This window comes from Blastocystis sp. subtype 4 (assembly GCF_000743755.1).
Source record: "Blastocystis sp. subtype 4 strain WR1 chromosome Unknown seqid_0002, whole genome shotgun sequence".
Lineage (NCBI taxonomy): Eukaryota > Bigyra > Opalinata > Blastocystidae > Blastocystis > Blastocystis sp. subtype 4.
The window spans coordinates 66,287-86,770 of NW_014569545.1; the positions used below are offsets into that span (position 1 = coordinate 66,287).

At 40.9% G+C, this 20,484-nt stretch overlaps 10 protein-coding genes across 10 annotated transcripts; 8 read left to right on the forward strand and 2 right to left on the reverse strand.

The window, feature by feature from the left end:
- Nucleotides 1-111: 111 nt before the first annotated feature.
- On the forward strand, nt 112-1,541 carry JH06_1350 (hypothetical protein; the record flags this gene model as incomplete). Its single annotated transcript, XM_014674720.1, has 5 exons — nt 112-339; nt 371-690; nt 721-910; nt 941-1,378; nt 1,410-1,541. The coding sequence occupies 5 exons, from the start codon at nt 112-114 to the stop codon at nt 1,539-1,541; spliced, it is 1,308 nt and encodes a 435-aa protein (XP_014530206.1).
- Nucleotides 1,542-1,618: 77 nt separating this feature from the next.
- On the forward strand, nt 1,619-1,988 carry JH06_1351 (vacuolar ATPase; the record flags this gene model as incomplete). The annotated part of the gene is made up of 4 exons (XM_014674721.1): nt 1,619-1,644; nt 1,676-1,788; nt 1,819-1,858; nt 1,889-1,988. The coding sequence occupies 4 exons, from the start codon at nt 1,619-1,621 to the stop codon at nt 1,986-1,988; spliced, it is 279 nt and encodes a 92-aa protein (XP_014530207.1).
- Nucleotides 1,989-2,115: 127 nt separating this feature from the next.
- JH06_1352 (hypothetical protein) lies at nt 2,116-2,763 on the forward strand (the record flags this gene model as incomplete). Its single annotated transcript, XM_014674722.1, has 4 exons — nt 2,116-2,305; nt 2,337-2,412; nt 2,442-2,620; nt 2,651-2,763. 4 exons carry the CDS (start codon nt 2,116-2,118, stop codon nt 2,761-2,763), a joined length of 558 nt encoding a protein of 185 aa, XP_014530208.1.
- A 112-nt stretch (nt 2,764-2,875) lies between these two features.
- On the forward strand, nt 2,876-3,505 carry JH06_1353 (60S ribosomal protein L37; the record flags this gene model as incomplete). Its single annotated transcript, XM_014674723.1, is given in 5 exon segments — nt 2,876-2,892; nt 2,904-2,993; nt 3,010-3,079; nt 3,193-3,328; nt 3,381-3,505. The coding sequence occupies 5 exon segments, from the start codon at nt 2,876-2,878 to the stop codon at nt 3,503-3,505; spliced, it is 438 nt and encodes a 145-aa protein (XP_014530209.1).
- A 482-nt stretch (nt 3,506-3,987) lies between these two features.
- On the forward strand, nt 3,988-8,991 carry JH06_1354 (helicase; the record flags this gene model as incomplete). Its single annotated transcript, XM_014674724.1, has 15 exons — nt 3,988-4,016; nt 4,042-4,092; nt 4,123-4,537; nt 4,567-5,105; nt 5,136-5,207; nt 5,238-5,387; nt 5,418-5,613; nt 5,643-5,788; nt 5,813-6,083; nt 6,115-7,026; nt 7,055-7,205; nt 7,238-7,948; nt 7,980-8,742; nt 8,772-8,865; nt 8,896-8,991. 15 exons carry the CDS (start codon nt 3,988-3,990, stop codon nt 8,989-8,991), a joined length of 4,596 nt encoding a protein of 1,531 aa, XP_014530210.1.
- Nucleotides 8,992-11,336: 2,345 nt separating this feature from the next.
- Nucleotides 11,337-12,368, forward strand: JH06_1355 (hypothetical protein; the record flags this gene model as incomplete). Its single annotated transcript, XM_014674725.1, is given in 6 exon segments — nt 11,337-11,414; nt 11,446-11,593; nt 11,612-11,670; nt 11,701-12,060; nt 12,087-12,229; nt 12,260-12,368. 6 exon segments carry the CDS (start codon nt 11,337-11,339, stop codon nt 12,366-12,368), a joined length of 897 nt encoding a protein of 298 aa, XP_014530211.1.
- A 1,025-nt stretch (nt 12,369-13,393) lies between these two features.
- Nucleotides 13,394-14,729, forward strand: JH06_5538 (hypothetical protein; the record flags this gene model as incomplete). The annotated part of the gene is made up of 6 exons (XM_014674757.1): nt 13,394-13,468; nt 13,500-13,627; nt 13,658-13,718; nt 13,749-14,363; nt 14,394-14,525; nt 14,556-14,729. The coding sequence occupies 6 exons, from the start codon at nt 13,394-13,396 to the stop codon at nt 14,727-14,729; spliced, it is 1,185 nt and encodes a 394-aa protein (XP_014530243.1).
- On the reverse strand, nt 14,715-15,355 carry JH06_3678 (hypothetical protein; the record flags this gene model as incomplete). The annotated part of the gene is made up of 4 exons (XM_014674744.1): nt 14,715-14,891; nt 14,921-14,987; nt 15,017-15,235; nt 15,267-15,355. The coding sequence occupies 4 exons, from the start codon at nt 15,353-15,355 to the stop codon at nt 14,715-14,717; spliced, it is 552 nt and encodes a 183-aa protein (XP_014530230.1).
- A 408-nt stretch (nt 15,356-15,763) lies between these two features.
- JH06_3679 (ribosomal RNA small subunit methyltransferase) lies at nt 15,764-17,561 on the reverse strand (the record flags this gene model as incomplete). Its single annotated transcript, XM_014674745.1, has 3 exons — nt 15,764-16,958; nt 16,990-17,261; nt 17,295-17,561. The coding sequence occupies 3 exons, from the start codon at nt 17,559-17,561 to the stop codon at nt 15,764-15,766; spliced, it is 1,734 nt and encodes a 577-aa protein (XP_014530231.1).
- A 224-nt stretch (nt 17,562-17,785) lies between these two features.
- Nucleotides 17,786-20,412, forward strand: JH06_3680 (WD40 repeat domain-containing protein; the record flags this gene model as incomplete). Its single annotated transcript, XM_014674746.1, is given in 12 exon segments — nt 17,786-17,874; nt 17,890-17,971; nt 18,005-18,058; nt 18,090-18,145; nt 18,177-18,269; nt 18,300-19,247; nt 19,278-19,379; nt 19,415-19,666; nt 19,696-19,829; nt 19,860-20,044; nt 20,076-20,317; nt 20,343-20,412. The coding sequence occupies 12 exon segments, from the start codon at nt 17,786-17,788 to the stop codon at nt 20,410-20,412; spliced, it is 2,307 nt and encodes a 768-aa protein (XP_014530232.1).
- Nucleotides 20,413-20,484: the final 72 nt, after the last annotated feature.

The window sequence follows — 20,484 nt, forward strand, 5'->3', positions numbered from 1 at the left end:
GTTTGGATTCGGCCGTGGTAACTCAATTGTATCTGATATTGGGAAGTCCAAAAATCCCATTTCTTGTTTTTTCTCACTAGATACCAGCTGGTTCTTGTTGAAATTTATTGAATGTCGTCAGAAGGCAAGAAGTCGTATAATCCAGAAGAAATCAAAACAGTTGTGGATGTACTTGATCAGAATGCTTTGATGCGAATTGTTGTTGATGAATTGCCTTCTTATACGGGGTCAAAGGTGTTGAAGTTGTCAAAACTGGGTATTAACTACTTGGCTCCTCTCCAGTGTCTGGATGCGCTGAATCGAATTGACCTATCGTACAACAAACTGAAGTCTGTTCGTGTATGAAAATATTATGTCCCTTAGTGATTAGGGTCTTGATAAACTCAAGGCATTGACTTATATTAATCTTAGTTATAATCAGTTGTCTGGAAAAGGTATTCGTGGTATTCTTCTTTTGAAAAATGTTGTTTTTCTGAATTTGGGTTACAATCGTATTGGTATGCTTCCTGAAGTTGCATTCGTGGAAATGCACAATTTGAAATGTTTGCTGCTGAATAACAACAAATTGGAAAGTATTCTGTTTATTCGCGAGCTTCCTGAATTGAATACGCTCATCTTGTCGAATAATCTGATCTCCTCGATTCCGGCAAATGCCTTTGAGTTGTGTACAAAGCTTCGGAAGATCTCTTTGTTCTTCTTCTTCTCTTTTCTCATCTTTAGAGGTCATAACCAGCTTTCTGAGTTCCCGAATGTATTTTCGATCCCGTATTTGAAAGAGCTGAATCTTAATAGTAATCGTATTTCCTCAATCCCAGATGCGATTACTGGGTTGAAGCATTTAACGTTATTGGACTTAGGCAACAATCTGATTGAAAATATCGAGAGTTTGACGATACTTTGTTCTGTTTCAGTTTATATGGTGGATTGGGATGATATGTAGTCGTTAACCAAGTTGAATGTGGCTCAAAACGATTTCTATCGATGTGATCCTACAGATAAGGAGGCATTGGAGAAAGTAAACAAGCGAATTCAGGAAATGCTTCCTCAACTCCTCACATTGAATAATCGGATTCTGAGTCTGGGTGTGGAGAAGAGAGAACAACGTAAAAAGCATTACGAGGAGAAGCAGGGAGAAAAGAAGGAGAAACGGGTCCAGAAGGAGATACCTGTGAAGAAAGAGAGAGCTCAGAAGGTTCCTTCTGCAAAGGTCTCTAACAAAGGAGATGCGGGAAAGACAACAACTTCTGTCAGTGAACCCACTCATAAAGATGTATCAGTTGATACCAAAGAACCATCAGCAACTCCTCTTATGCATCCTACAGACACTATTACACCTGAAAATGCTTCTACTACGGATGACTCTACCAATCCTACACAAGTATGGATCTACTATTTTTCGTTATTGTTAGAACCAATCTGGTGTTGTAAGTGTTGAAACTGCATATACTATACGAAAGAATGATACGAAACCTGAAGAGTTGGAGGCTTTCTTCAAAGGTACAAACGAAGTAGACGAAGCTGTTGGAGGATGGGACGATTGATATTCTTTTAGTTTATGAGCCTGTTTGTTATGATTCTTTTTATTGATTTTTGATTACTATTCCTTTGTAATCACATCATGTCGCAGAGTCAAATCGACAACCTGTTAGAGTTTATATCGATAGTTATGGTGTAGACTCGCTGCTCCTGGAAATGCTTTTGTATTCAGTAAACTGATCAAATACTCCTTTCTTATGGTCGTATTTCCGCTAGCTGTCATGTTTTCAATGATGTACATCATTCTTCCAGGTCTCGATGAATCTTTTTTGTGACACATAGCACTTCAAGTTACCAATCCTAATGTCATTCACTCCGTCTCGTAGGAGAGTGTACCTAATCTTAGATCTAGTGGTATTTCTGCCGTTATTACTGTTAATATTGTTATTGCGTTCTATGTAATTGGTGCTTTTAGAGAAAACCTTGATGTCGACAAGGAGAAGGAAGATTGATGAATCCTATTCCTTTGTTTTCACCAAACATTTTGAAGATGAATAGGAGATTCTTTCGCACACAACTGATAATTGAAAGAAAACCACGGGAATTACCTTTCATATATTGTTCCATATCTCGCCGGATATGATCCGTATCCTCTGTCAATCACCCTCACTCGTAACTACACCGTATATATTATCTATTATACATGAAGAGTTCTTCTTTGGAAGATACTTTTCGACAAAGCCACATGCATCTGAGAATTCGAGTCCTTTTCTCTCTATTCCAGAAAATAAACTTCATTTTGAAATTAATCGATATAAATCTGTAGGAGGTGTGGTGATTCTTCCACTTCTCACTTTGAGGAAATGCTGCTCCCAACGATATAAACTCACGTGTTGTTGTTTCTTTCAAAGTGGATGAAGCCGATTGGATGCCTGAGTATGTGTTAGTATCTGTTTTTACTTTAGGGATGTGAAGAAAGTTTTCGTGCAGCAGCAGGCTGCTCATATTAATAGTGATGGAGTGTTTTCTCTCATTTCTACGCTTCACCGTTCCATCGTGGCAAATCATGTAGAAATTATGCGCAAACTCCAGAAGAAAGTGAATCAGGCATGCATATCTTCTGTAAATAGACATACAATTGGGAGTATTCCAAGGTCGTCATGATCAGTCATAGTCATCGACCCTTCTTTGAATGAGCATCGTTTGAAGGAAAAGCGAAAACGAGGTGAACTAAGTCGCAAACGCCGTCGACTCGATAAAGACTATGACCTTGAAGACTTCTTTTAATTGTGTTAAGTGCCACGAGGCGGACCTCTTGTTTTGCATTACAAAACGACACCTAACTGGTTCACTAGTGATTCTGGATGACGGGGAACCACACCAAAACCGTTCATAGACAATGTCTAATAAGAGAGGGTTAGGGTTAGAAAGCCTTCTAAAAAGCTAGCGACGCATGAATGCCGTGAACGTTTCTTCAGTGTTGTCTCTAAGACGGATGACATGAATACCATTTTTTCGTTATGGGTTTTGTAGTGTGATTCTTTATAATAACCATAATACCACTTTTCATTCGTTGGTTCTCCCAGTTCTTGCTGCTGTTCTTGTGATAAATGGTGAGTAATCGTCTTTTGTTGAGTGCAATTCAGGGAAGGTGTTTCTCTTCCATCCGTTGAATGAGGCTTGTGCTGAAGGAATACGTTCCTTATTTGCTTGTAGACCAAGGGTACTTCCTCTTTCGGTAAAAGACATACGAAGACTCACACGATTTGCAGAAGATGTAATCGTCGTGCTTTCCATATCCAGAAGGGTCGCTGCGGATCTTGTGGTTATCCCGACGCTAAGATGAGACACTGTAGGCCTCTTGTTGTCTTCTCCTGGTTTTTGGTAGAGTAATCGTTTTGTAGACAACTGGGCTTTGAAGAGTTCTCGCCGTCGTGGACAGGGAACTGGACGCATGCGTTACCTCAAGACTATGACTCGCCGTTTCAAGAACGGATTCCGTGAGGGTTCCGAGGCTCCTGCTCACTAAATGAAAACGACTATCGTTAGTAGGCAGCATGATACTGTTTGTTTGTTTCTGAAATGATGATTGGGTCCTGTATCCACGGAAGTGTCCCATGGTAACGGCTACAGTCAGAATAGGGTTATAGAGCCACTCGATAGAATTGAAACTGCCTTGCAGTAGTTCTCACATTTGTCTCATTGATTGTGGAATGAACTCTCCTGGTGTGGACGAGCAGGTAACCCCAACATCAGAGGCCAATGAGAAGATATGCATTTGCCATAAACAAACAGATGGACTGGTCCTCCACTGTCACGGTTCTCATTGCCGTTGTTACAATAAGATCCATCCAGCATGCTTTGGGATGACAGATCAGGACATTCAGGAGGCGTTATCGTCAAGTTGGTAGGATTGTCGTTTAAGTACAGTTTATTGGGTAGTTATATTTGTCCAATGTGTACGGGAGGTACTGAGACGGCCGTGAAAACATCTGTAGGTGTTATTACAATATGGATAAGGAATTAGACGTCTACGAAACGTAGGGGTTCTAAAAAGGAGGAAAGTGACGAAGAGTTTAATATAGATGCAAATGACATGAGTGACATGCTTTCGGAGTGAGTTTTGATGTTGGTGTTAATGAACAGAGATGATGAGTATCAGAACATGTCTCTTCCCGAGAGTGACTTCGAGGATGATTCACGAAAGCGTATCACTCCATCAGTGTCATTTCGTGGTCATCCTTGGAGTGATGATGATGATGAGAGTGACTCTTACATTAGCAATCGAATTAAAAAGCCGCGAGTTAAAACGGAGGCCCCTGAATTTGAGTATACGCGACGAAGCACTCGCCGTCGCCGTCAAAACTATTCCCCCCAAGACCTCATGTCCTTGGAGAGTTCAGAAGAAGAGGAAGAAGAAGAAGTTCATAGTTACCAGTATATCACTCCTTCAGTATCTGCTCCTGATAGTGGGAGTAAAATCGAACGAATTATAGGTCGACGTGTATTACCGAACACTAAGGAAGCTGAGGAGATCATGCGTCGTTCCCGATATGCCATTGTAAGCAAGAATGAGAGGATTCACTCTAGGGCATTCATAGCGATCACTCTCCAGAACCAGATGATGCTAGTCTAACAGGAGATTTGGATAACAATGCGTTTGAATACTTAGTCAAATGGAAGCATCAGTCATATCTTCATGTGAGTTGGGTATCATATGAGATGTTGTTGAATGATAATGCTCCTCATGGAAAGTCTCGTTTGCTTCGATTTGTGAAGATGCTTCCTCGCGATGAGAGTGGGCTGATCATCGAGTATCCACCATCTACTCCAGATGAATCTTTCTTCAATCCAAACTATCTAGAAGTGGAGCGAGTCATTCTCTGCAATAAGGACCTGGACGTGGATCTGGAAACCCTCTGGCAGCAGGGATGTGAGGATGTGTATGATGCTATCTGTGAAGTGTCACGAAATGGCTATAAATACTGTGACCCATTCATGAGTCCTGTTGATGAAGTACGTGATGGAGCTCCTGGCTATTACGACGTTATTACCAGACCTATGTGTCTCAGTCAGATCAAGAAACGTTTAGATGTTACGATGAAGAGATCTGAAGGAAAGGAGCTGACGTGTGAATAGGTCATTGGATTTATAGATAGAGAAGTCGTTCCATATTCTTCCAGTGATGAGTTCTTCCAAGACCTCGAGCAGATGTTTGAAAACTGTCACACGTAGCAATAGAGTGGGTGAATGAGATATAGATACAATAAAGATCCTTCTTGTGACATCGTTGTCATGTGTCAAGCCCTAGAAGAGATATACCATCAGACTCGTTATGCATATGAGACACGTCGTCGAGAGATGGAGGAACTGTTATCGTCTATGCATGAATGTCCTTCTTCAGAGGTGAAGTAAGTGTAGAAGAAGATTGCAATGAATAGATATCTCGTGAAATGGGTTGATTTATCTTATAAGGACTGTACTTGGGAGAAGGTGGATGATATTACTGATAAAGAGCTTATCAAGGCTTATGAGAGACGTCAGATCATACCTCATTTCAAATTAGAACCTCCTCAACCTCGTGCTGTTCGTATTTCTCGTGGTGAGAAGGCAATCCTCCAATTCAAAGATAACAAAGTCGATTTGATGAATGAAATTAAGACTAGACGCTTCGTTCGTATCAGTGGGAAGGATTCCGTTGGCTTCGTGAGAACTACAATGAAGGAAAGAACAGTATTCTCGCTGATGAAATGGGTCTGGGTAAGACTGTTCAAGTGATTTCTCTTATGGAGTATATCATTCATTCGTTGGAGTAGTATGAAGAAGTCACAAATAGACAGCAAACATCTCAACCTATTCTGGTTGTCGCTCCTCTCAGCACATTAGGATTTTGGAGACGGGAGATCGAAGCTTGGACTGATCTTAATGTGGTGATGTATCATGACAATGAAGGAGGACATGAAGTGCGACATCTCATCGAGCGTTATGAATGGTATTATACTCAGAGACAACTGGGAGGACGTCAGTTTGACTGGCCTATTTACAAGTTTGATGTTCTACTAACAACGTATGAGGTTGCAATCTCTGATGTGGAAGATTTACAGCCAGTATATTCTTGAATTGAAGAGTGAAGAATAGATTCGTTGGTCTTTAGTAGTTGTTGACGAAGCTCAACGTATGAAGAACAAGGCTGGACGCCTCCAACAGATGCTCCATCAAATCCGTTGGCAACAAGCTGTCTTACTCACAGGTACACCTTTACAGAACAATATGATGGAACTCTGGACACTACTGAACTTTGTGTCTCCTCAAACATTCCCTTCATCGACCGAATTCCTTCAGCAATATGGTAATTTGCAAGATAAGAATCATGTTCTTGCTCTTCAGAAGTTACTTCGTGTGTACGTATTACGTCGATTGAAGGAAGATGTTGAAGATAGTATTCCTCCAAAAGAAGAGACTATTATTGATGTGGAACTGACTACCAAACAGAAGGCATATTATCGAGCTATTTATGACCATAATCGGGACTTTTTCATCCATGGATATGTTCATACTGGTTTGGGTGTAAGCAAAGTGAGTCGCAGTGGTCGAGGTCCTCGTCTTATCAACATGGAGATGCAGTTTAGAAAGTGTTGCAATCATCCATATCTCCTGGAAGGTGTTGAGCAATTGGAGGAAATAGAAGGAGCGAAAACTGAGAGTATTACAGATATTTCGGAGCATCCTTTAGTGAGCAGTAGCGGTAAGATGGTGTTACTACTGAAGTTGCTAGCCAAGCTTCGTGATGAAGGGCATAGAGTATTGATCTTCTCCCAATTCACAGCTATGCTGGATCTTCTAGAGCGATTCATGCGGTTAGCAAAGTTTTCATACACTCGTATTGATGGAAGTATTCGTGGAAATGCTCGTGAAGATGCAATCCAATCATTCAATGATGAGAACAACGACCTATTTTGTTTCTTGCTGAGTACTCGTGCTGGAGGTGTTGGTATTACGTTGACAAGTGCTGATACTGTGATCATCTTTGATAGTGATTGGAATCCGCAAGTAGGGATCAAATGAGAGTGTCAATTAGAATGATGTCCAAGCTCAAGCTCGATGTCATCGTATTGGACAGACCAAGGCTGTGAGAGTGTATCGATTGATCACCCGTGGAACATACGAAGCTGCCATGTTCCAACGTGCTAGTATGAAGTTGGGTCTGGAACAGGCTGTAATGAGCAATGGTAGAAGCCTAAGTCATTCTCCTTATCTATAGGAAGAAGAAACATTTCAGCTGCAGTAGTCGAAACTTTACTGAAAGAAGGAGCATATTCAGCTTTGCTGGAGGATAAGGATGGAGATGAGCGTAGTAAGACATTCTGTGAGTCCAATATCAATGAACTATTGGAGAAACAATCACGAATCATAAAGTATGATAAGACCACAACTACCTTGTTCAGTAAGACCAGTTTCGTTTCCAATCAGGCTGATACTAAACTGGATATCAATGATCCTCTCTTCTGGAAGAAAATATTTGGGCAAGATTCCCGTGAAACTGTTCTAGAACGGTTGGAGGATGGTCGTGCTACAAAGGACGAGGCTACTAAAGCAAGTTTTATAACAGAGTTACAGGAGATGGGAGATGAAGTGATCCAACAGAAGCTCTCTGGTGCGAATGTTCCTGAATGGTATACGGTCCTTCATACCACTCTACGTCAAGTGGCTATTATGGATCAGCAGTTCAATGAAGAGCAACGCAAACAAGCAGCTTATATGCTATCTGAGATTGAACGACCTTCTCGTAAACGTAAACAGATGGCAGTTCGAGAGGTTCCAGATGATAGTTATAGTGTTGATGATCCAGACTATAATAACTCGAATAAGGATGCATTGGCTGATGAGATCTGTTGTAAGTGTTTCCATGATTACTATTTGATTCAATGCCATGGACCGTGTCATCGTTGTTACCATCCTGAATGTGTTGAGAGTGAGAACTTGAATATATGAATCATTATTAGATCCACCAATGCGAAAACAACGAGATACATGGGAATGTCAGGATTGTCAGAATCATCGTTATACTTGTTGGATCTGTCACAAAGAGGGATACGATGCGAACTTCTATCAGCAAATGATTGAACAGGGATTGATTGAAGGGGATACTGGAGAAGTGGAGAAGAAAGTGAAAGTGAAGAAACGCAGACAACGTCGTCGTACAAATGATGATGATTATGAGGCATATAATGGTCATTCCTCTCGATCGAGGAAGAACAGCACTAAACAGAATCCATTAGTTAACAATCCGAACGTACTATTTAAGTGTCTCGTGAAGACATGTGGTCGTTTTTACCATGTTCAGTGTATTCAGAACCTCGAATATGGATCGAAAGAACGTTTCTCTGATTTGACTCGTTTCCGCTGTCCTGCTCATTTCTGCTGTAAATGTCATGAAACAGGGAATACGAAGCATTTGGTATTGTGTATGTTGTGCAGTAATGCAAGTCATGTGGGCTGTTTGGAAGCCACACTGGGTCATCGAATCTCCAAGCTTTATTATATCTGTAACCAACATCCAGTACCCCGAGGTATTCCCTCATGGGATCCTAATAGGAAACGTGCTATATCTGATGAATCGTTTTCAACACGGGATCATGAGCGATCTCGTCCACGTCCACCTCGTCCTCATGTCGAGAAACCAGTGTATGAACCCATTGAGTACAGTGTACCAATTGAACAATATAAGGGGAATTGGTGTCGTTATTGTGGAGCACGTCGTAGCAGGTAGGGATCATGATCATGATTGAGTGTAGTGGTTTTATGAAAGGTCCTTGGGGCCCAAAGACATTGTGTGTTGTTCATTATGTGGCTTGGTTCCGAACGAAGAAACTTGATTTGTCCCCTTATGTGAGTGTTATGTGGTAATGTAATGAGTAGCCGGATTTACCAACGAAACCTATTAATATCGAAGCTAACTCAGAGCCAAAGTACATGTACTTTCTTCAGACGAAGAAGAATAAGGATACTTCATAATGTGTTGCTTTTGAATGTTTGTTTTCCCTATCTGATTTCAATGCCTGCTCAGCGAAAAGAAATCTGTTTCTTGGGGTCATTTTCCAAGGAAGTACCTTCAAAGCGGCATTGTTGGGTAGTTTTGTTCTATCCATTTTCTGATGTAGGTATTCTCGAACTGGATTGTTGTTCAACGTAGCGAAGATACTCTTCACATCTTTCATCATGATGTCTATAGAGTACAATATTCTTTCATATATCTACTTTATAGTTACTTCTTCAACTGCCTAGAACAATTTCAGCTTTTGTTTGTCAACAATGTCTTGATCAACTCATTCTTCTGTTGTTTACTCTCGATCATGGATATATTCTGTTGCACATGGATATGAATAATTCAAATCAACTTATTATCCAAAAGGCACATTCACAACAGTGGAAGGTGGTAACTACATGTGAACTACCTATCGCTATATATTCTTTGTGCGATCAGGATCCAACAGATACTTCTGCTGACTATCCCATTGTGGAGTCTGTCTATCTAACGGATTCTTCGGACTCTTATCTTGTCTGTGATATCTTTAATCAGATTTGGAAATTACAGGTTGAAGAAACAGGTTGTATCCACTACTCTCTGCTATGTTCGAATCCCACATGGAAGATTGAAACAGTTCATTTATCTGATTCATCTCTAATTGTAAGTTGTCGAGATGGAACTGTTTCCATCTTTCGTGATTCCAGAGTACAGAAAGAGTATCATCTCCCTATAGATCGGATAGGAGTGACAATCCTGCAAGATTCGGACTACTCTTTTATAGTTGATGATGTAGGTGATGTATACAGTCTAACAGAAGATTGGAAGCGAGTAGGTCGCTTAGGACCTGCTACTTCCCAACACACTCTTATTGAGAATCAACTTGTATATATGAAGCAAGGAGCCTTGTAGTGGTCCGTTTTGAGTATGATATATAGATATGGATTGCTTCTTTCTTCTAAATCATTTCAGCCGTGGTTACAAGAGTCTTTTGTTTACTCTTTTGGCTACAGTAAGGAGACCCATCGACTGATAGTAGTACGTGTGAATGGGAGTGTGATTGAGACACATCTGTGTCAACAGCAAATGAAGGAATCTCCTTCACCTCAATCGACTCTTCAGTCTCTTCATTCTGCTTCTTCAGTATATAAGCGTCTCTCTCTAGAAGGAGATGAGCTCTTTGATATACTTGCTCGTCGAGAGGCCATCCGAACGAGTCTTTCCACTTTGCCTAATCAGTTGAATGCCTCTTGGTCGCTTCTGAGTAATGGAGGTATGTCATGCCGTGTTTCCAATCTCTTATTCCCTCAAGGCGTTACTTGTATTCAACTGTGTATCACAGGAATGACGGGTGATTGCCATATCGTCAGTCAACCAGTTGAGACTTGTTCAGGACTGTGCCAATTTACAGTCGATCCTCTTCCAGTCATTTTAGCAGGGGTTTGTGAAGTTCATATTCGGTTAATTGCCACACTGGATTCCTCTGCACCTCTTATGAAGAAGATTGACTTAGGAAGTATTAGCATAGTTGATATCGGAGTAACATCACGAGGAAAGCAAGCTACGATGGGTGTACTTCCTCTTACTGAGACTCTTCCTGTCTTATCTTCGCTTTCTCGCTCAGATCTACTTCATTTGATTCCCGAAGGACTGACAGAGTCCATGAAGATTGGATCAGTTCAGTTCCAGGTTGTTACACGTGGGTCCAATCACACCATTATGCTCCAGAGCTCAGATCCATATGCAATTGTCGTGGTTCGAGCCAGACTACTTCAGGCGATGTTATCAAAGTGGAAATCGGATGGTGATGGGTGGATAGTTAATTTTGAAAGGAATCAAGTTCTTCTGGATACTTGTATTCATCGATTACAGAGTTTGGAGATAAGATCTGAGTCTACTTCCATTGTAGATGCTATTAAGGAGTTGCTTGATATCAACAGACAGTTGTTTTCTCTTTTAGAGTCTTTGAGTGTTTGTTAATAGCCATAGGATCCCGCGGTTTTTTCAAAACCTACCGCCTTTTCAATTCATTCCTTGAAGATATGCTTACAGAACAAGGAATTCATGATATTTTAAGTGCGATTAAAGAGGGTATTACAATTATTGTGTTTCTTATCGATAAGATGTCCGAGAACAACTTAAAGTGCAATTCAAAGATAGATCCTTTTCGAAACGAAGGAAATTATCATATAAAAGTGACTCTTTTGTATCAGATCTTTAGTGGACTCTGATCCGTAGACAGATTCGATAAAACAGTTAGAAGAATATGGAGAAACCTTTGGTTTTCCCAGTGATATTCTTTCGGAGGTATAGAAAAGAAAATTGTAATAGGTAGATGGCAGAAGTCGCTACGCTACCTTATTTAGATCATATGATAGTAATTAAACTTATTAACTGTATGTGCCCGCGAGATGTATGCTGATAGTATCATTGGTTATGAATAGAAAGTGGGCTCAAAGCCTGTTCTTTTGTTTCTTAGCGCCATTTCATCATTTCCTGTCGAAGTGAAAAAGGCCGTGTTTAAATGGTTGTGTGTTGTTTATCCATATTGTTCCAAGTCAGCCAAGCAACTCTTCTTAAAGCTTTATTCGTGTGTCTTTTTTCATTTAGATATCGAAGTAATCCGTCCCTATGTTTGCCATTTGTTGTATGTGATAACTACTCGTCAAGTACGATTGAATGCATATAGGCATGTATAGACTGTGAAGAGGTATCGAATAAGGCATTTGTATTCGCTTTATCAACAAAGTCTACGTTCTGGTCAAATCGTGAAACCGCTCTATATTCTGATGGAGCTTTTCTATCAATATGATTCTTCATTTCTTCTTCCTCAACCTCCTAAAGGTTCATTAGGATATGGTCAATTTCTCCATGTGGATGATGAATGGAGTGATCGAATTGCTCGGATCCAACAGGCAAATCGTGAGTATGAAATGAGTGATACCAGTACCATGTTATCTATGACAGATGGTCATACTATGATTGCTGATTTCCGTCTTCAGACTCAGCTCTCTCTTCAGAGCCGAGAACTAAGACGAACTCATGAAGTCTTTGAGGTGGTTATTATTGAATGGGTTAACTATAGTGGCCACATGCAAATGCTACGTTTTCATCCATGGGACAAAGTAACAACAGTCTTCCTGAGGTAACGGTGGAACAGATCAATTCTCCATCAGAGCTGGTAACAGTATTACGAGGTCAACGAGTCCATTTAAGCATTCCTGACGAGTTGGATCGTTGTATGATCGTGATATCTAGATCAATATCACTCTTAGCACCTCACAGTGCTCGTTTTTCTTTGTTTGTCCTTTTCTGGAGTCAGGAACGGGATCAAATTCAATCTCGTCTCATTCGGAATCGTCTGTAAATAAATCGTCTTGTTATCTGTAGTTCCAGATTCCCTCTCTTTTATCTTCTTTGACTCGAAAACACCTTATCATGTTAAGAAGGATATTCTTAGACAGCTGATCGCACTCACCATGTTCACATATCAACTTCAACAGGAACTGATTCCTTTTGTAAGGAAACTAGCACAATATGAGAATTATGCAGATCCAGATGTGATGACCCTATTTGCATTCCTACCAATTACGCATCTTCATCAACTTAAAGACTCTATCCAGAAACAGTTTCAAATTTCCTCTCTGTTCCAGCAAGTGAAGATGATGGAGTCACTGATGTCGGCTTGTTTCCATCTGAGGATTGTGATTCGACGTAGTAAGATGATGATGTTGGAGGATTCAATAAGGCTCCTTGAGAGTTTGATGGAGAATTGTGTATGCCTATCTGTATTGAGTCAAGGTCCTCCCAGTATCCTGTGCTCTCTATTCCTGTCATATCTCTATCTTCAAGTGAAAGTACAAGGACGAAAGTTATCAATCTTCTTCCCAAAGCACACCACAGTAGCATTATTAGTGGATTGGAGGGATGAATCCATACTTGCTGGACTGAATCGGTTTGTACGAAAGTTGGATCTTTATGGGGTTATGAGTCGTAGAGTACGAGATGCTCTAAGTGAATCGATGTCTGGAGAAGTCATGGAGAAATGTGTTCGATTTGAGGAGCACGTACAGGCGTGTGCATCTCAGTATAGGTTGAATATGTATTCTGTTTGTTCGTTAACAAATCCAAATTCCCGTGGTTTTCGGTTCTGAAAAAGGGATTGGAAACTCTAAAACACGTTTTACTAAGTAAGGAAAATGTCATTAATTGTTGAGGTTACCACTTCTAACATGTTATAGATTCCTCTGTGAAATGACTGTCTCTGCTATTTATGTTCTTGGTCCGACGGGAAAGGTGATCATTTCTCGTGACTATCGAGGTGATGTCACAGATGCTGCAGTTGAAAGGTACTTCTAAAGTGTAGTCAGTAAGGGTCTTAGATTTGCTGTAATGCTCCGTGAAAAGGAAGATACCGAACTGAAACCAGTAACTACAGAGGGAGATATTACCTATATCTATGTGATGGTACAAATCGGTAGGAATGGATGATGTGAAGAGTGGAAATCTGTACTTGCTAGCTCTGACGAAGCGAAATGCAAATGTTACAATGGTAATGGAATTCCTCAACCACTTGGTGAAAGTGTTCAAAGACTATTTCGGTGTCTTTGACGAGGAGCGTATTCGGTACCTAGAATGTTGTTAATTTGATTGTAGTGATAATTTTGTGATTATGTACGAGTTGTTTGATGAGATGATGGATTTTGGCTTCCCTCAAGTAGGTAAGGATGAGAAAGTTGACATGTAGATTACAGATACACAGGTGATGAAGGAGTACATCACACAAGAGAGTCAACGTCTGGAGAAAACGACTGTGGTTCCTAGCAATCTGACGAATGTGGTCAGTTGGCGTCAAGAGGGTATCAAGTATAAGAAGAATGATGTGTTCCTGGATGTAATTGAGAAGGTGAATTTGTTGGTAGCTCGTGATGGTACGGTGTTGGATAGTGAAATTGTGGGTACTGTGGAGATGAAGGTGTGTCTGTCTGGAATGCCAGAACTGAAGTTGGGTCTGAATGATAAGGTGCGCTTTGATATGGGAGACCATAAGTTGGAAGGAAGCAAGAATAGCAACAACATTGATCTGGAAGATGTTCACTTCCATCAATGTGTGCGTCTGGCTACATTTGACAATGATAAGACCATCTCTTTCATTCCTCCTGATGGTCAGTTCGATCTCATGTCCTATCGTCTCCACACACAGGTACGTCCCTTGATCTGGGTGGAGGTGACTACTACTCGCAAGGCCACTTCTATTGACTACTTTGTGAAGGCAAAGTCGAACTTCAAGGCTCATAGTACAGCCACAGACGTTGAGATATTTGTGCCTCTTCCTTCAGATGTTGATACACCTCAGTTCAATGTTGGATATGAGAGAGAGAGTAACAGGTAGACTTCACTGGGTACTGTCTCGTATGTCCCTGATAAGGATTGTCTGTTATGGAAGATCAAACAATTTTATGGTATGCGAGAGTATCATATGCGAGCTCATTTCGGATTACCTTCAGTTGAGCGTGATGATGGGGTAGAGATGAAAAGGAGATATGATGAATAGCAACAAGATGATTACCAGATGCGTCCAATTTCTGTGAACTTTGAGATTCCATACTACACTGCATCTGGTTTACAAGTGCGGTATTTGAAGATTGTGGAGAAGAGTGGTTATCAGGCTTTACCATGGGTACGATACATCACTCGTAATGGTGATTATCAATTAAGAATGAAATAGTGTTTTATGTTTGTAACAAGAAAGGAATAGGAATAGCAGAATCAATCCAACAATAATGATGGGGACAACAACAAGTGCAATACAAGTGGTAACTCCACAGGAATTACCCAGATTAATAGTATAACCAATACCTACTCGTTTGGGAACACATACTGCATCATCCTATAGTGAGAAGAGATTGGAAACCTTACATCGATGTTACAGTAGATACATCCATATTGCCAGTTATTGTCTTCTGGTCCTGTTAGTGTTTCCTTCCTACCATTGAAAGAATCGTGAATGCATACACTTTACTCTTTGCTAAACTCCAGACGAAGAAAACCGTAATACCCACGAACAGAATGAAAAATACGATCAGCTGAGGCCAGAAAACGATCTTATATGAACAAGGAATGACCTTTCCCGACTCAACTTCACACTTCATGTTGTATTCCCAAGTCGGCTCGATGATAGCAAATAAAAAGACAGCTAGAATAGCTCCATAGGTTGACATCATATTCGCTACTCTTAACAATCATAGATGTGATCATCACTCACGTTGCTCTGAGTTGGTTCATACGGTTCCCCTTCTTATAATATTCGGCATTGATTCCATTGAAAGCGGATGCAGGCATCCAACACATCATGCAACCAACCAAATCTACAACAATCGTTATTGTTAATGGAAAGATAAGAGAGAATCCAAAGAATGCATCCTATAAATTATAAGCTGTTATAACACTTATTCTTGATTGCCATCCATTGGGGGCACTATTTATATCAAAATGAGAGGCACAAGATTCCGGAAGCTTTGATTTGTTAACTACTGTGTACGCGACCAGAGGAATACAGCAAATCAAACTGATGATAAGACCTCTGATAATAAACACGTATCATAAATCCTACGGTAGTGAGAGTTGGAAAGCACTTTTCATTTTACAGAAATGATAAATGGTGTATTACCGTATCTTTTCATTCGGTTCAGATTTTCCGATTCCCGTCCGTAAAGTCAGTTACTCAAGGTAGTTCAAACACAACAAGTCAATAATAAAAGATTAGTTCTTCTGAGAAGTGGGTTTCTCTTTCTTTCCTCGTTTCGCTGCTTTTTCCTTTTTCTCCTGTTTCACTTCCTTTTCCTTCTTCTTCTCTTGTTTCTTCACCTCCCTTGGTTTGGCTTCTTTAGATTTGGCTTCTTTCTTTGTCTTCTTGGCCAATGTCTCCTTTGTCTTCTCTTTGTCCTTCCCTTCCTTAGGCTTGGCTTTCACCTCTTTGACGTTCATTTCCTTTTCCTCATCCTCATCCACAGTCTTCGGAATGTCATTACTCAACTTCACAAACTTTGCCACATAGAAGCCGTCCGTATTATGAACATGAGGATAATATCGGCGAGTCAGGGAGAGGGATGGATGATAATGATACTGACGAAACGTAGTGAAGCCAGGAGTACCAAATGAAAGACCTGTATCAACCAACTTCACATTACGTTTACGCAGAGCGTAATTAACAACATCCTCATTTTCATAGACTGAGATAGAGCAAGTAGAGTACACAAGAACAGCTCCATGCTTCGAGTTGGCATCAATCGAATCGATAGCAGCTAGGATGAGCTGCTTCTGAATTGCTGCATTCGCTTGAATGTTCTTTATCGTACGATTCATCTTCACAGATGTATCTCGTGAAATAACACCCAGACCTGAGCAGGGAGCATCCAATAGAACACGATCAAACTTTCCCATCACTTCAGGGAATTTCAAACCATTGTAGTTTGTAACAATCGTATTTGTCACTCCCAAACGGTGCAGATTCGCCACTGTGGCCACGAGACGTTCCTTCTTCAGATCATTGGCGATTAGTACACCTGTATTCTTCATGAGCTGGGCAATGTGAGACGTTTTACCACCTGGAGCCGAGCACATATCGAGGATTCGCTCATCTGGCTGGGGATTGAGAGCCATTACAGGTAACATGGAAGAGGCACTCTGAAGAATGTAATGGCCAGCGAGATATTCAGGTGTAGCACCAATAGGAACTGGTGTATCATAGATCTTCAGACCCACTTTACTCCACTCTGCAAGAGGATCCAAATTCACACCTCGATTGATGAGAGCCTGAGCCAAGTCTCGACGACGTGTCTTCAGTGTATTGGTTCGAATCACAAGAGGACGATCATTTTCATTAGCTTCCAACCATTCTAAACACTCTTTAGGATTGAAAATATCAAAAAAGTACTCAATGAGTTCCGCATTATAACTAGACATCAACTAGAAGCCATTCCTCTTACCCATAGAACTTCGCACAATCTTTCTTCAAACGATCCATATAATCCTCTCGACTGAGAGCTGGATCTCGTTTCCTGCGGAAATCAGAAAGACAAGTAACAATATCCTGAATACGCTCTTTCAATTCATTCAGATCGTAGACAGCATCTCCATCTTCTTTGCTAAAGGAGACATGATCCTCTTTCTTCAGATCATCTGCAATGTTTTCGTTTGCTTCCTTTTCGATTAATTTCTGGTTGCTTTCATCTTCTTCAGCTTCTTTTTCGAAATCATTCTATGCGATGACAAAACATCTCCCATTCCCCACCATTTCCTCTTCACTATCTCCTTCTTCCTCCTCTTCACTATCATCCATATTCTTCTTTAACTTTATCCATTGATTGTCCTTATCGCTAAAGGCTCTGGCATTTCCCTGAGCAATCTCATCATCCTCTTCTTCCTCAACGCTCATCTCAGATTCAGAACTGCCGTCGCTAATAATGGCCGTTATAGAGTTCTCCTTTTCCAAGGACTTTTCCTCCTTCTCGCTTCCCTCATCGCTATTTAAGAGGTCTTCATCTTCTGAAAAGGTCATTGCTGCCGCTGAAGATGGTTCAATTCCGAGATAATGCGGTTTTGGACTCAAAACGGCGTTTCAATAAAGATACAATTGTCTTAGTCATTCTCGATATTGACTTCGCTGGTACAAGTGAGTAAGAATGGCATAGCAAGAGATAATAAGTAGACTGTCCATTGCGTAGCCAACCTTGATTTTGAATCCTATTACCGTAACTGCTTTTGTATCCACGCATACAATACATGGAAGAAATTAATATTGAAAATTACACATTGGAAGGTGTGATCACGTTCATTGCAAATAAGTTCCACGAGTCCACAAATTTTGAATTGTATCTTATTTGTAGATTTGACCGAGAACGAATTAAATGGGCTCAAGAGCGGGAAGAACTTACTCGACGAATCGCAGATTTGGAAGCTGAGAAGGCTGTTGGATCTTTATGTAGGATTATGATAATATAGTATCTGGAACAGCAATTAGTGGAAACTATGAATCCAGCTAATCCTCACTATGAGGTGAGATTTCCTTCCATTATTGATTCGTTAGGAGAATACATCGAGCTCTCGATCTTTCTATGAGGGTTCTCTCCCAAGGCATCGAAGGTGCTCTTGCTGTAGGTTTATTCATTAGTAGTTTCAATCGTTTAACAGCAACACGTAAAGTCCTTCAACGATATCTGAATCGATATGAAAATGAGAGTAATACCACTTCGTATTTTTCAACAGGGTTGGAGTATTGATTGGATTTGATATGCAGTCGCCCTTCGGAGCCTGTTGATACTTCGAATACTGCCTTCACCATGCCTCTCCTTCGGAATTCTAGTAATCATCTACTCTCGAGTGATCCAGTCATTCATCTTTCACTTCGTTCAGCTCCCTCTCCCTTAGTTGGCGCCCCTTCCAAAGGGAAGAATCCAGGTTCACCTTTTACTTTGACTCCAAAGGTATCGCATGTGATGGAGGAACGTGAGAGTGGGTTTGAGGATATGGAAGATGTTGATGTGAATATGATTCGGGAGATTCAGCGTCAACAACTGATGAAGAAAGAAGAACAAATTGAACTGGATACTCCTGTGAATTCTCCTTCTCAGATTATTTCTTTGGATACTTCAGTCTCTCCGTTAACATCTGAATCTAACGTTGTGGCTGTTGAGGGTGAGATGAATGAGGGTCCAGCTGCTTCCCCTCCTGTTGATATTGAGATAACTCCAGAGGTCCATACTCCGATATCTATCGAGGCTCCATCTACGAGTTTACACTCTGATGATCAGAATCTGGTGAAGACCAATTCATCAGATGTGCAGTCTATGAATGTGCCTATGAATATGTATTCAAGTAATGTGCAACCAGCTGATACATGTCCTCCTGATGTTAATCTCGCTGATTCACGACCTAGTGACTCTCAGCCTCCTGTATCATCAACAGATTCACTACCTACAGAATCACCACATTCTGATATGCAACAAACTCAGATAAAAGGAGTGACTACTAGACGGAGACGCAAAGTCCATGCTCCAGCTATCGCTCGAGGTGATAACTCTATCTTCCTTTCCTCCTCATCCTCTACAACACCGTTATCCTTAGCTGGTACCAACAGTGGTCTAACAGAACCTGCAAAGCCTCTACCGAAACCCTTCCCTCTAGATTCCCAGATTGATAAGCCGATCCAGCTTTCTCGCTATAGTATCGGTCGCATTAACTCATTGTAGTCGTAGAATGGAGTTGTGATTCATAGTCACTTATCTCCACTTCGCGCCTTACAATACAGTGAGGGAGCTGGCGGAGCTCTCCTGAGTGTGGATCAGAATCATGTTATTTGTGTTTGGGAGACGTCTCGGTCTGAGTAATCCTTGAAGGATGGATTCATAGTAGGTTATGTATTAACACTCAGCCCTCTCAAGTGATCTATGGAACTCAACACTCTTGCCCTATCCTGACAGCTACGTGGGTTTCTCCAATCCAGGCAGTGGCAACAGCAAGTAGTGATGGGAACATAGCATTGTATCGTGTGAATGATTGTTGTCCATCATCGCGCTATGTGGATGGAGGTGTGAAGGATGTGAAGGAGAATGCAGAAGAGAATCGCCGGTGGAACGGGATGTTCGACACATTCCCCAGCAACCCGTAGGATTTGGGTGGAGAGTGAGACATAGAATGAGTCTGATGACAGATCACAGTGAGGCTGTGTGGGCTCTTTTCAACAATGAAATGGCTTCAGATCGTAGTAAATATCTCTTGTTCTCAGCGAGTGCTTCAGGTAGTGTGATGGCTCATGATGTGGAGCATGGTAAGAATGAATGAGAGAAATGAGGTCTAGAAACAACAACTCATTATCCAATGAAGAATGATGGTGATGTTGTTGTCTCGTTCTCTAGCAATGCTGAACATAGCAAACATATTTTCTGTGGTCATTTATCAGGACAAATGAGTATGGTTGATGTGGAGACACAACAACTGGTTCATAGTTTCACTCCATTAAATGATGATTGGAAGAAGGATAGTGTAAGAGGGATGATGAGACTGTAACGAATAGGTTTATTCTGTAAACGTTCATCCAACTCTTCCTCTTGTTGTTGTGGGAACAAAGTATGGCAAGATTCACCTCTATGATATTCGGGATCCTACTGTGAGTGTTAGTTATAGTGCTCACTCAGATTCAGTATCCCAGGTGAGTTTCCATCCGTGGATCAATGTCGTGGTTTCAAGTGGTTATGATGGATCATTACGTTTGTGGTGTGCTCGTGATCGTACATTAATGCACCAATATAATGTAAGGTTATGGAAGTAATGTAATAGCTAGAATATTTGTCCATCCATATTTGATGAGTCTGGATTACTCTTCTCGATCAGCGAACAAAATGGATCTGTAATTGTTGGAGGTTCTTCAGGCTCTATTTATTGCCTAGTCTATTCTGTTTGGATCAAACACAGACATCTAGTAA